At 37.2% G+C, this 14,800-nt stretch overlaps 1 protein-coding gene across 8 annotated transcripts in view; it reads left to right on the top strand.

The window, feature by feature from the left end:
- Positions 1-14,800, top strand: part of OPHN1 (oligophrenin 1) — a 671,055-nt gene that overhangs the window by 332,887 nt on the left and 323,368 nt on the right. For all 8 annotated transcript variants that reach the window (XM_028482255.2, XM_028482256.2, XM_028482254.2 and 5 more), the window contains one exon: positions 4,582-4,683. In XM_028482255.2, coding sequence (XP_028338056.1) covers positions 4,582-4,683 — 102 coding nt within the window. The remainder of the gene's footprint in view (positions 1-4,581; positions 4,684-14,800) is intronic.

Below are 14,800 nucleotides of genomic sequence, written 5' to 3'. Positions count from 1 at the left end.
AAAAACACAAATATATGGAGGCTAAACAATACGTTAATAAATAACCAAGAGATCACTGAGAAATCAAAGAGGAAATTAAAAAATACCTAGAAACAAATTACAACAAAAACACGATGATCCAAAACCTATGCGATGCAGCAAAAGCATTTCTAAGAGGGAAGTTTATAGCAGTACAAGCCTACCTCAAGAAACAAGAAACATCTCAAGTAAGCAGTCTAACTGTACACCTAAAGTAACTAGAGAAAGAAGAAAAAACAAAACCCAAGGATAGTAGAAGGAAAGAAACCATAAAGATCAGAGGAGAAATAAATGAAATAGAAACAAAGGGAACAATAGTAAAGATCAATAGAACTAAAAGCTGATTCTTTGAGAAGGTAAACAAAATTGGTAAAGCATTAGCCAGACTCATGAAGAAAAAGAGGGAGAGGACTCAAATCAATAAAATTAGAAATGGAAAAAGAGAACTTACAACAGACACCACAGAAATACAAAGCATCCTAAGAGACTACTACAAGCAACTCTATGCCAATAAAATGGACAACCTGGAAGAAATGGGCCAATCCTTAGAAAGGTATAACCTTCCATGACTTAACCAGGAAAAAATAGAAAATATGAGCAGACCAATCACAAGTAATGAAATTGAAACTGTGATTAAAAAATCTTCCAACAAACAGAAGTCCAGGACCAGATGGCTTCACAGGTGATTTCTGTCAAACATTAGGGAAGAGCTAACACGCATCCTTCTCAAATTCTTTGAAAAAACTGCACAGGAAGGAACACTCCCAAACTCATTCTACCAGGCCACCATCACCCTGATACCAAAACCAGACAAAGATACTACAAAAAAAGAAAATTATAGACCAATGTCACTGATGAATATAGATGCAAAAATCCTCAACAAAATACGAGCAACCAGAATCCAACAACATATTTAAAGGATCATACACCATTATCAAGTCGGATTTATCTCAGGGATGCAGGGATTCTTCAATATACGCAAAGCAATCAATGTGATACACCTTATTAACAAACTGAAGAATAAACACCATATGATCATCTCAATAGATGCAGAAAAAGCTTTTGACAAAATTCAACACCTATGTATGATAAAAAGTCTCCAGAAAATTGGCATAGAGGGAAACTACCTCAACATAATAAAGGCCATATATGACAAACCCACAGCAAACATCATTCTCAGTGGTGAGAAACTGAAAGCATTTCCTCTAAGATGAGGAACAAGACAAGGATGTCCACTCTTGCCACTATCATTCAACATAGTTTTGGAAGTCCTAGCCATGGCAATTAAAGGAGAAAGAGAAATAAAGGAATTCAAATTGTAAAAGAAGAAGTAAAACTGATACTGTTTGTAGATGACATGATACTATACATGGAGATTCCTAAAGATGCCACCAGAAAACAACTAGAGCTAATCAATGAATTTTGTAATGTTGCAGGGTACAAAGTTAATGCACAGAAATCTGTTGCATTCCTATACACTAATGATGAAAAACCTGAAAAAGAAATTAAGGAAACACTCCCATTTACCATTGCAACAAAAAGAATAAAATACCTAGGAATAAACCTACCTAGGGAGACAAAAGACCTGTATGCAGAAAACTATAAGACACTGATGAAAGAAATTAAAGATGATACAATCAGATGGAGAGATATACCATGTTCTTGGATTGGAAGAATCTATATTGTGAAAATGACTCTACTACCCAAAGCAATCTACAGATTCAATTCAATCCCTATCAAATTACCAATGACATTTTTTACAGAGCTAGATCAAAAATATTAAAATTTGTATGGAGACCCACAAAAGTCCCCAAATAGCCATAGCAGTCTTGAGGGAAAAAAAACGGAGCTGGAGGAATCATACTCTGTGACTTCAGACTATACTGCAGAGCTACATTAATCAAGACAATATGGTACTGGCACAAACACAGAAATATAGAACAATGGAAGAGGATAGAAAGCCCAGAGATAAACCCACACACCTATGGTCGACTAATCTATGACTAAGGAGGCAAGGATATACAGTGGAGAAAAGACAGTCTCTTCAATAAGTGGTGCTGGGAAAATGGACAGCTACATGGAAAAGAATTCAGTTACAACACTCCCTAACACCATATACAAAAATAAACTCAAAATGGATTAGAGGCCTAAATGTAAGATCAGACACTATAAAACTCTTAGAGGAAAACATAGGAAGAACACTCTTTGACATAAATAACAGCAAGATCTTTTTTTTATCCACCTCGTAGAGTAATGGAAATAAAAATAAACAAATGGGACCTAATGAAACTTCAAAGCTTTTGCAGAGCAAAGGAAACCATAAAGAAGACGAAAAAACAACCCTAAGAATGGGAGAAAATATTTGCAAATGAATCAACATACAAAGGATTAATCTCCAAAATATATAACTAGCTCATGCAGCTCAATATTAAAAAAACAAACAACCCAATCCAAAAATGGGCAGCAGACCTAAATATACATTTCTCTAAAGAAGACATACAGGTGGCCAAGAAGTACATGAAAAGCTGCTCAACATCACTAATTATTAGAGAAATGGAAATCAAAACTACAATGAGATATCATCTCACACCAGTTAGAATGGGCATCATCAGAAAATCTACAAACAACAAGTGCTGGAGAGGGTGTGGAGAAAAGGGAACCCTCTTGCTCTGTTGGTCGGAATGTAAATTGATACAGCCACTTTGGAGAACAGTATGGAGGTTCCTTAAAAAAATAAAAATCAGGGGCTTCCCTGGTGGCGCAGTGGTTGCGCGTCCGCCTGCCGATGCAGGGGAACCGGGTTCGCGCCCCTGTCTGGGAGGATCCCACGTGCCGCGGAGCGGCTGGGCTCGTGAGCCATGGCCGCTGGGCCTGCGCGTCCGGAGCCTGTGCTCCGCAACGGGAGAGGCCACAACAGTGAGAGGCCCGCATATCACAAAAAAAAAAATAAAAATAAAAATAAAAAAAAAAATCGAATTACCATATGACCCAGCAATCCCACTACTGGGCATATACCTGGAGAAAACCAAAATTCAAAAAGACACATGCACCCCAGTGTTCATTGCAGCACTATTTACAATAGCCCAGTCATGGAAGCAACCTAATTGCCCATTGATAGACGAATGGATAAAGAAGTTGTGGTACATATATACAATGGAATATTAGCCATAAAAAGGAACATTATTGGGTCATTTGTAGAGACGTGGATGTATCTAGAGACTGTCATACAGTGTTAAGTAAGTCAGAGAGAGAAAAACAAATATCGTGTATTAACGCATATTTGTGGATCCTAGAAAAATGGTACAGATTAACTGGTTTTCAGGGCAGAAATAGAGGCACAGATGTAGAGAAAAAACTTATGGGCACCAAGGGGGGAAAGTGATGGGGGGGTGTTGGTGTGGTGAATTGGGAGATTGGGATTGACATATATGCAGTAATATGTATAAAATGGATAACTAATAAGAACCTGCTGTAGAAAAATTAAATATATAAGATTCAAAAATTCAAAAAAAATAGTAAGTACCTAACGTACTGCCTGGCCTGATGTATGCCTCAGTTAATGTTAGCTTCCTCTTTTACTTTTTTCCCTCTGGTAAAAAGCACATTCCTTACAGATCAGAGGTCCCTCAGTTCTGTGCTGGCTTCTTGCCCAGCAACAGATTGCCTGTAGAAATAAACCATGGGTGAGGTATTTTTTTCTTTTTGTCTGTGTGTTCCCCGTGCTACTTCTTCTAATACCTGGCACACTGTAGGAGCTCAGTGAGTTTAGATTTCCTATGTGACAACACAAGCCTTTTACGTGAATTTCCCAACGTGGTGCTGAGAGGATTGAAGAATGTCAGCCTTAATCTGTGACAAACTAGTATTCTTAGTGCTCCTTTGGAGACTGTGATTTCTGTTGTGCTGAAAGGCAGAGAGCTTAATTGAATTTCATACTTAAAGAGAGTGACGACTGAGTACTCCACCCTTCATAAGGCTTTTCAACTCTTTATTTTCAGTTAAACCTTTTCGGATTTTTTCCTCATCTTTAACATCATCTTTTAATATGCAATACTCAAATGCTTGAACAATATCAAAGAACTCATCATTCACAGAGGCAGTCTTAGGTTCCAATTGCCTTGGAGATATTTTACTTATTATTTGGCTGTCTAAATGCATTGTAGATTAACATTTAAAAGGTATATTTACTGTTCACTATTGTGTTCCTTCTTTCTCCTTTAAAAATTTAATGTAGTTAATGCATGTGAAAAATATTGAGAAGAAAAGGTAACCTGCACACAGGTGTGTTTTAAGTGCCATTCTCTGAGCAGCAGCTCCCAGAGCCTTTAGCTATACCAATAGGATCTACCCTTTGTGTAGGTGGAATTTTTCAAGGTTATGTTTGAGGAAGCCGAAATTACTGAGACCAATGCTGAAATTAATTCTCTCTTGCTTTTTTTTCCTTCCTGTGAACTAGAGAGATTGACCACATGAAACCTGACACTGTGTTATGCATTCTCATTTCTGAGCACAGTGAATTAAAATCATAGACATGTTAATCTGTGCCTTCTCTCCCACCTCTAGGAGCGGAAAAAGAAATTTGAAAAGGATGGAGAGAGGTTTTATTCCTTGCTGGATCGGCACTTACATTTGTCTTCCAAAAAGAAAGAATCTCAGTTACAAGAGGTATGTTCAAACAGCCTGCCCTGCCTTCTATTGCCAGCTATGCCTTGGTACGTGTCAGCTTCCTATTGCAAGGCTTTCCTCATACCCTGCCTCAGCAGAGAACCGTATATAATAGTTGTGCTTGCAGATAAAACCATGGCCAATGACGCAGGAGCCCTGAGTTCTCAAGCCACCTCCTCTACAAACTCACAGTGTGACTTTGGATAAGATATTTCTTACTTGTCCTCAGTTTCTCTATCTATCAAAGGAAGAGTGGTACTCAAAGATCTCTAGAGTCCTTTTCAGTTCTAAGTTTCTGATTCTAGATTACATATTAGGATAGAGTTAAACTAGCGCTGTATTTGATAGATCAGGAGTAGATCTACTTTTTTCCCATGAGGTGTTCCAACGGTAGGTTTTTTTTTTTTTCTTTTTGGTCCTACACTGGGACTACAGCTTATATGGCACTTCCACTGACTTCAGTTCAAAGAAGCCACTATTCAGTGAGCACCTACCACATGCCAGGCACTATGCTGGTTGCAACAGGACTACAAAGACAGTAAGACATACTTCCTGCTCTTCTGCAGCTTACAGTTAAGATGCTAAAATGAGAATACACATGACTCTTATACAAGTAGAATTTTTTTTACATAATGTAATGTGTATGTGGTGTCCTTGTAGGGATAGGAAGGTATTTGGAGAATAAAAAACTTACATTTGGATGTGGAGAATTGCCTTTGTGGAAGAATGTTGCCCTTCTAAATTTGACGTGGTAATATGATTATATGTAAAGTGTTTGACAGATAGAAATATAGAAATGGACCTTTCAAGTGGAGGGCAGTGGCCCCAAGGATGGAAAACAATGTTTGGCTAAAGGTTTGACCAGAATTTGCATTACTATTGGAGGATAGTGAAAGACAGGAAAGGATCAGGCAAGTTGTAGAGATATTGTGGCGTAATAGGCTCAGGAGTTTGCTTTTATTCTGTTGACCCTGGAAGAATTATTGAAGATCTTTGGTTGTGCAAGCAATATGAGTAGAATTATATTTTAGGAATCTTAAACTGGCTGAAGTTGTAGGATGAATTAAATCCGGGAGAGACGGGAAGCAAGAAAACCAGTTTAGGAAACTATTGCGATGATCTAGGGGAGAAGTTCCGAGTCAGAAAAAGTGGCACTGGGGAAGGGAAAAACAGGAATTAACTGATTAAGACTTATTTACTGGTAGAATGGATCTATGTTTTGGATAAAAGATCCAGTAAGAGATAGAGATATTGAAGGTTCAAGTATAAAAAGAGATACCCAACTGAATAAAGTCATAGAAACGAGCTTAAAAATCATTTTGTCCATGGTCACACAGACTGTGGCAAAGCTGAAACTCATCTCCTGACACCTGATTTAGTGAGTATCCATCACAGAATGTGAGGTACTTGAAGGTGAGGAGTCAAGAGACTCAGTGGTAGATGGAGTTAGTGTTGAAAGGTGAAGGACTACTTCTCTTCCATAAACTGGAATGAAGTACTAGTCTGGGCTCATCTGCCATTTTCCTCTTGCACAATTTTGCTTTCTTCCTTTTCCTTCTATTCTGTGCCAGGGTTCCTATGCAGAAAAGAGTTAATATAACTGGCCCAAGACTTCTATGCTTAGAAAAGTCTGCTTACAGGATTAGCTCTTGGCTGGTCTCTGGGAACTTGGCTGGTAAACAGTACCCTACACTGATATAAAAGTTTCCCTAAGTGGTAAGAGTGACTCATTGTGCCTAGACTGCCTGTACAAACAATGTGCTTTATGCTAAACACCTTATTTTCTTCTGGGAGTTGAGAAGTTTGGTACATGGTCAACAGAGGGAGCCTGTGTACAGCAACCAATATAAAACCTAGGGCACTCAGTATCTAATGAGCTTCCCTGGTACACGACATTTCATATGTGTTGTCATAACTTGTTGCTGGAGGAATTAAGTATTTCCTGTGTGACTGCACTAAGAGAGAACTCTTGGAAGCTTGCACCTAGCTTTCGCTGGACTTCATCCCATGCATCTTTTCCCTTTGCTGATTTTGCTTTGTATCCTTTCACAGAAATAAATCTTAACCATGTGTATTACTATATGCGGAGTCCTTTGAGTCCTCCTAGAGAATTACTGAACCTGTGGGTTTTAGAAGCCCAGACACAGTCCAAACTTTATTCTTTTAGAGGCTTTTGCAATGCAAGCTTCTAGAGTGTCCTAGCAGTTTGGTGCTGTATCTAGATGTCCCTAGTGGCTTTCCTAATGAGCAAGAATGCAGCCTTTGTGTTTGTCTAATCAAAACAAAGCTGGGGGACCTTGGATCACTCACTTCTTTTTTAATATTGAGACTATTTTTAGAGTAGTTTTAGATTTAAAGAAAAATTGAATGATAAGTACAGAGAGTTTTCATATATTCTTAATCCCCTGCATATAGTTACCCCATTATTAACATTTGCATTTATGAGATACATTTGATACAGTTGATGAGCCAATGCATTGCACATTCTATAGATTTTGATAAATGTATAGTGACATGAATCCATCATTACACTATCATACAACATAGTTTCACTGCCCTAAAGATCCCTAGGCACCACCTATTCATCACTTCCTCATTCCATACCCCTGCTGACCCCTGACAGCCAGTGATCTCTTTATGGTTTCCATATTATTGCTTATTCCAGAATGTCATATAGTTGGAATTATATAGCATGTAGCCTTTTCATATTGGCTTCACTTAGAAATGTGCATTTAAGTTTCTTCTGTGTCTTTTCATGGCTTGATAGCTCATTTCTTTTTAGCACTGAATAATATTTCATGTGTGGATGTATTACAATTTGTTTACCTATTCACCTATCAAAGGACATCTTGGAATCCTCCAAATTTTGTCAAATACTATTAAAGTTATAAACATTTGTGTGCAAGTTTTATGTATATAACTTTTCAAATAATTCAGTTAAATACCAGAGACCACAATTACTGAACTGCATGGTAAAAGTATATTTAGTTTTTTAAGAAACTGCCAAATTATCTTCCAAGGTGGCTGTACTATTTTTTTAATTTCTGCCATCAGTGAATGAGAGTTCTTCTCGCTCCACACCTTAGCCAGCATTTGATGTTGTCTATGTTTTGGATTTTAGCCATTCTAGTAGGTGTGTAGTGATACCTCATTACTTTTATAATTTGCATTTTCTTAATGCCATGTGTTGCAGAACATCTTTTTATATGCCATCTGTAGATCTTCTTTGGTGAGGTGTCTGTTCAAATCTTTTGCCCGTTTTCAATTGGATTGTTTGTTTTCATATTATTGCATCTTAAAAACTGTTTGTATATTTTAGATACCTGTCCTTTATCAGATATATGTTTTACAAAGATTTTTTTTCCAGTCTGTGGCTTGTCTTTTAACTCAACAGAATTTTTCACAGAGCAGAAGTTTGTAATTTTAATGAAATTAAACTTATCAATATTTTCTTTCATGGATCATGCTTTTGGTGTTATATCTAAAAAGTCATCACCAAATCCAAGGTCACCTAAAATTTCTCTTATGTTATTTTCTAGGAGTTTTGTAGTTTTGTGTTTTACATTTACTTCTATAATCCATTTTGAGTTAATTATTATGAAAGGTGTAAGGTCTGTCTCTAGATTCTTTTTTTTTTTTTTTTTGGCATGGAGATATACAGTTGTTCCAGCACCATTTTTTGAAAAGACTGTCATTTCTCTATTGAATTTTCCTAGATCCTTTGTCAAAGATCAGTTGAATATGTTTAGGTGGATTTATTTTGGCTCTCAATTCCATTTTCATTGATCTATTTGTTTTTTTCTTTCACCAATACCGTACTGTTCTGATTACTATAACTTACCAGTAATTTTGAAGTCAGATAGTGTCAATATTTTGATTTGTTTTTCTCCCTCAGTATTGTGTTGGCTATTCTGGATATTTTTCCCTCTCCATATAAATTTTAGAATCACTTTGTTGATATCTAGAAAATAGCTTGCAGGGATTTTGAATTGGACTGCATTGAATCCATAGATCAAGTTGTGAAGAACAGACATGTTGATAATATTGTCTTCCTATCTGTATACATGGAATATCTCTCCATTTATTTAGATCTTTGATTTATTTCATTAGAGTTTTGTAGTATTCATCAATGTATCTTGTACATATTTTTTGATTTATACCTAAATACTTCAATTTTTTTCTTCTAATGTAAATGGTATTGTGTTTTAAATTTCAAATTCTGAATGTTCACTGTTAGCATATAAGAAAACAGTTGACTTTTGTATATTAACCTTGTATCCTGAAATTGTGCTATAGTTCATTAATAGTTCCAGGAGATTTTTGTATATTCTTCAGGGTTTTCTACATACATAATTGTGTCATGTGCAAAAAAAGACAGTTTTATTTCTTCCTTCCCAATGTATATACCTTTTATTTCATTTTCTTGTCTTATTGAAATAGCTTGGAATTCCAGTATGATTTTAATACTTATTCCTGATCTTAGAGGCAAAGCATCTAGTGTCTCACCATTAGGTATGATGTTAGCTGCAGGATTTTTGCAGATGTTCTTTGTCAAGTTGAGGAAATTCCCATATATTCCTAGTTTGCTGAGAGTTTTTATCATGAATGAATGTGTGTTGGATTTTGTTAGGCACTTTTTCTACATCTCTTCGATCATATGATTTTTCTTCTTTAACCTCTTGATGTGATGAATTACATCAATTGATTTTTGAATGTTAAACCAGCCTTGTATTCCTAGAATAAATCCCATGTGGTCCTGGTCTATAATTATTTTACACCTTGTTGCATTTGATTTGCTAATATTTTCTTGAGAATATTTGCCTCGATGTTCCTGAGAGAGATTGGTTGTACTTCTCCTGTATTGTAATATCTTTGTCTGTTTTTTTGTGTTTTTTTTTTTTGTGGTATGTGGGCCTCCCACCGCTGCGGCCTCCTCCACCACGGAGCACAGGCTCCGGACGCACAGGCCCATGGGACCAGCCGCCCCGCGGCACATAAGACCCTCCCGGACCGGGGCATGAACCCGCGTCCCCCATATCGGCAGGTGGACTCCCAACTACCGCACCACCAGGGAAGCCCTTTGTCTGGTTTTGATAACAGAGTCATGTTGGCCTCAGAATGAGTTAGGAAATATTCCCTCTGCTTCTCTTTTCTGGAAGAGAGTGTAGAATTTAGTATCATTTCTTCCTTAAAATGTCAAGTAGAATTCACCAGTGAACCCAGCTGGGCCTAGTGCTTTGTTTTTTGGAAGGCTATTAATTATTGATTCAGTTCCTATGTGCTGCTTTCACTGCATCCCACAAATATTAAATTGTATTTTCATTTTCATTTGAAAATACTTTTTAATTTTTCTTAAGGACTCCTCCTTGACCCATGTGTCATTTAGAAATGTGCTGATTAATCTCCAAGTATTTTGGTGCATTCCAGCTATTTCTGGTTCTTGATTTCTGTGTAATTTAACTGTGGTCTGAGAGCATACTTTGTATGATTCCTATTCTTTTAAATTTGTTCAGATGTATGTCCCAGAATGTGATTGATCTTGGCGATTGTTTTGTGTTAGCTTGAAAATAAGCTGTTGTTGGATGAAGTGTTCTATAGATGTTGATTACATCTACTTGCTGATGGGGTGTTCAGTTCAATTATGTCTTCACAAGCATACCTCAGAAATATTGTGGGTTTGGCTACAGACCACTGCAATAAAGTGAATATTGCAATATAGTGAGTCACATGAGTTTTTTGGTTTCCCAATGCATGTAAAAGTTATCTTTACATTATCCTGTAGTCTTCTGAGTGAGCAATAGCATTATATTGTTTTAAATGTACATAACTTAATTTAAAAATATTTTGTTGCTAAATATTGCTAACTATCATCAGGCAATGCAGGGTTGCCATAAACCTTCAATTTGTAAAAAAAACAATATTTGCAAAGCACAGTAAAATGAAGCACAATAAAATGAGGTATACCTGTACTGATTTTCTGCTTCTTGGATCTGTCAATTTTTGGTAAAGGAATGGTGAAGTCTCCAACTTTTAATAGTAGACTCATCTGTTTCTCCTTGCAGTTCTATCAGATTTTGGCTCATGTGTTTTGAAGTTCTGTTATACATAATAAGGGTTGATATATATTCTTTCAGAATTGACCTATTTATTATTATGTTATGCCCCTCTTTTTTCCTGATAGCTTTCAATTCTCTGAAGTCTCCTTTTTTGGAAATTAATATAGCTATTCCAGCTTTATTTTGATTTTTGTTGGCATGGAATATTTCTTCATACCTTTACTCTGAAAAATGTTTAAATTTTTAAAATTATTTTTTAATTGAAGTATGGTTGATTTACAATATTATATTAGTTTATGGTGTACAACATAATGATTCAGAATTTTTAAAGTTCTACTCCATTTAAAGTCATTACAAAATAATGGCTATATTTCCCTGTGATGTACAGTATGTGCTTGTTGCTTATTTATTTTATACATAGCAGTTTGTGTCTCTTAATTCCATACCCCTATATTGCCCGTCCCCCTTTCCTGCTCCCCACTGGTAACCACTAGTTTGTTCTCTATATTAGTGAGTTTGTTTTTGTATTGTTATATACATCTGTTTATTTTTTAGATTCCACATATAGGTGATAACATAGAGTATTTGTCTTTCTCTGACTTATTTCACTAAGCATAAAATTGTCTAGGTCCATCCATGTTGTTGCAAATGGCAGAATTTAATTCTTTTTTTTATGGCTGAGTAATATTCCATTGTGTGTGTGCATGTGTGTGTGTGTGTGTGTGTATCACATCTTCTTTATTCTTTCTTCTTCTGTTGATGGACACTCAGTTTGCTTCCATATCTTGATGGTTGTAAATAATGTTGTTATGAACATTGTGGTAGATGTATCTTTTCGAATTAGTGTTTTTGTTTCCGTTAGGTATATACCCTGCAATGGAATTGCTGGATCATATGGTAGTGGCAGCCTTCAGTCCAGTGCTGAGCTGTGACTTGAGGCAAATGATGCTGGAGTGTTCTCTTGGTTCAGGCTAGTGTGTGCACCTAGGTAGTCACAGGAAACTAGTCAGTGAGACACACGGTTTCAGTTGGCCCTTTCTGCCTTGCTTTAGGAGCAAGCAAGCACTCATGTGCTCCTCAGGAGCAGAATCCAGGCTTGCTGCAGCCTTTCTGATAGTCCCACTGGTCCTCTGACCAGCTAAGGGGGCTCGTCTTCCCTTTGTTGAGCCACAGGGCTGTGGGGCCCAATATGTGGCTTGAACCACTCACTCCCCAAAGAGAATCCCCACCAGTGTAATCTCCCTTTTCCTCTGAGTCCCCTCCCAGGGGCATGAGTCCTGACCTGATTGCTTCTTTTCCCTATCTACCAAGTTCTGTGTGTGTCTTTCTTATAGCCTTAGTTGTATAGGAGTTTTTATGCTAGTCTCCAGTTAGTTTTCAGTGAGAATTATAGAGGTATTTTTGATGTGTTTATGGTGGGATGAACATATTCCTACTGTGCCATCTTGATTCAAGTCTCTTCATAACTTTACTTTTAATCTATGTTGGTCTTTTATATTTAAAGTGATGTCTTATACATAACATATAATTAACTCTTATTATTTATGTGCTCTCACAGACTCAGCCTTTTAATTGGTGTGTTTAAAGTGATTACTGATATAGTTTGATAGATGTCTACCATGTTTGTTACTGTTTTCTATTCATTGCCTCTGTTCTTTGTTCCTTTTTTGTCTTCCCTTCTTGTTCTGCATTCTCTTTTATTAAAAAAATTTATTTATTTATTTATTTATGGCTGTGTTGGGTCTTCGTTTTTGTGCGAGGGCTTTCTCTAGTTGTGGCAAGCTGGGGTCACTCTTCATCGTGTTGCGTGGGCCTCTCAGAATCGCGGCCTCTCTTGTTGCGGAGCACAGGCTCCAGACGCGCAGGCTCAGTAATTGTGGCTCACGGGCCCAGTTGCTCTGCGGCATGTGGGACCTTCCCAGACCAGGGCTCGAACCCATGTCCTCTGAATTGGCAGGCAGATTCTCAACCACTGCGCCACCAGGGAAGCCCTGCATTCTCTTTTTTTACATTGAAAATTGTAATATGATTCCATTTTTTGTCCTTGCTTAGCATATCAATTTTACTTAAAAAATTTCTTTGAGGTTATCCTAGTGTTTTCAATATGCACTTAGAGCTAAGCCATGTCTACTTTCAAATAACATTATTCTACTTCATTGGCAGTACAGGAACTTTATAACAGAGTATTTCCAATTTCTCCCTTTAGTCCCTGATAATACTGCTGTCATTCATTTCACTTTTTCATAATCTGTAATCACCAAACACATTGTTGCAATTATTATTTTGGACAAACTCTTATTTATAAGATCAGTTAAGAAAAAGAAAAATATAAGATTTTATTTTACGTTCATTCATTCCTTCTCTAGTGCTCTTCTTTATGTTGGTACACATTTCTGACCTATATCATCTTCTTTCTTAAGAAGTGTAACACTTCTTAGACTCAGAGTCTACTGGCAACCGAATCCTTCAGTTTTTGTGGGGATTTTTTTGGAAATTGTTTAATTTTCTTTCACTTTTGAAGGATAATGTCACTGGATACAGAATTCTAAGTTTGTGATTTTTAAAAATTTCAACCCCTTAAACATTTTACTCTACTCTCCTCTTTTTGCATTTTTTTTAAAAAAGAGAAGTCTTATCCTTACTCCTCTTTGAGTAAGGTGTTTTTTTCTCTTGCTACTTTCAATATTTACTCTGTGCCTTTTACTTTCTACACTTTAAATATGACATGCCTGCATGTAGATTTTTTTTAACATCTTTATTGGAGAATAATTGCTTTACAAGGGTGTCTTAGTTTCTGCTTTACAACAACGTGAATCAGTTATAAATATACATATGTTCCCATATCTCTTCCCTCTTCCATCTCCCTCCCTCCCACCCTCCCTATCCCACCCCTCTAGGTGGTCACAAACCACCTAGATGATCTCCCTGTGCCATGCGTCTGCTTCCCACTAGCTATCCACCCTATATTTGGTAGTGTATATATGTCCATGCCACTCTCTCACTTCGTCACAGCTTACCCTTCCCCCTCCTCATATCCTCAAGTCCATGCTCTAGTAGGTCTGTGTTTTATTCCCGTCCTACCCCTAGGCTCTTTATGATATTTTTTTCTTAGATTCCATATATATGTGTTAGCATACGGTATTTGTTTTTCTCCTGTTGACTTACTTCACTCTGTATGACAGACTCCAGGTCCATCCAGCTACTACAAATAACTCAATTTCGTTTCTTTCTTTTTTTTTTTTTTTTTTTTTTTTGCGGTACGCGGGCCTCTCTCTGCTGTGGCCTCTCCCGTTGCGGAGCACAGTTTCCGGATGAGCAGGCTCAGCGGCCATGGCTCACGGGCCCAGCCGCTCCGCGGCACGTGGGATCTTCCCGGAGCGGGGCATGAACCAATGTCCCCTGCATCGGCAGGTGGACTCTCAACCACTGCGCCACCAGGGAAGCCCTCGTTTCCTTTTATGGCTGAGAAATATTCCATTGTATTTAGGTGCCACATCTTCTTTATCCGTTCATATGTTGATGGACACTTAGATTGCTTCCATGTCCTGGCTATAGTAAATAAAGCTACAATGAATATTTTGGTACATGACTCTTTTTGAATTATGGTTTTCTCAGGGTATATGCCCAGTAGTGGGATTGCTGGGTCATATGGTAGTTCTATTTTTAGTTTTTTAAGGAACCTCCATACTGTTCTCCATAGTGGCTGTATCAATTTACATTCCCACCAACAGTGCAAGAGTGTACCCTTTTCTGCACACCCTCTCCAGCATTTATTGTTTCTAGATTTTTTGATGATGGCAATTCTGACTGGTGTGAGAAGATATCTCATTGTTGTTTTGATTTGCATTTCTCTAATGATTAAAGATGTTGAGCATTCTTTCATGTGTTTGTTGACAATCTGTATATCTTCTTTGGAGAAATGTCTATTTATGTCTTGAGCCCATTTTTGGATTGGATTGTTTGTTTTTTTGTTATTGACCTGCAAGTTTTGCTTATAAATTTTGGAGATTAATCCTTTGTTAGTTGCTTCATTTGCAACTATTTTCTACCATTCTGCGGGT

Source organism: Physeter macrocephalus, chromosome 21 (genome assembly GCF_002837175.3).
Source record: "Physeter macrocephalus isolate SW-GA chromosome 21, ASM283717v5, whole genome shotgun sequence".
Classification (NCBI taxonomy): domain Eukaryota; kingdom Metazoa; phylum Chordata; class Mammalia; order Artiodactyla; family Physeteridae; genus Physeter; species Physeter macrocephalus.
The sequence above is the reverse complement of the archived record's forward strand: the minus strand, read 5'-3'. Positions and strand labels throughout refer to the sequence as shown.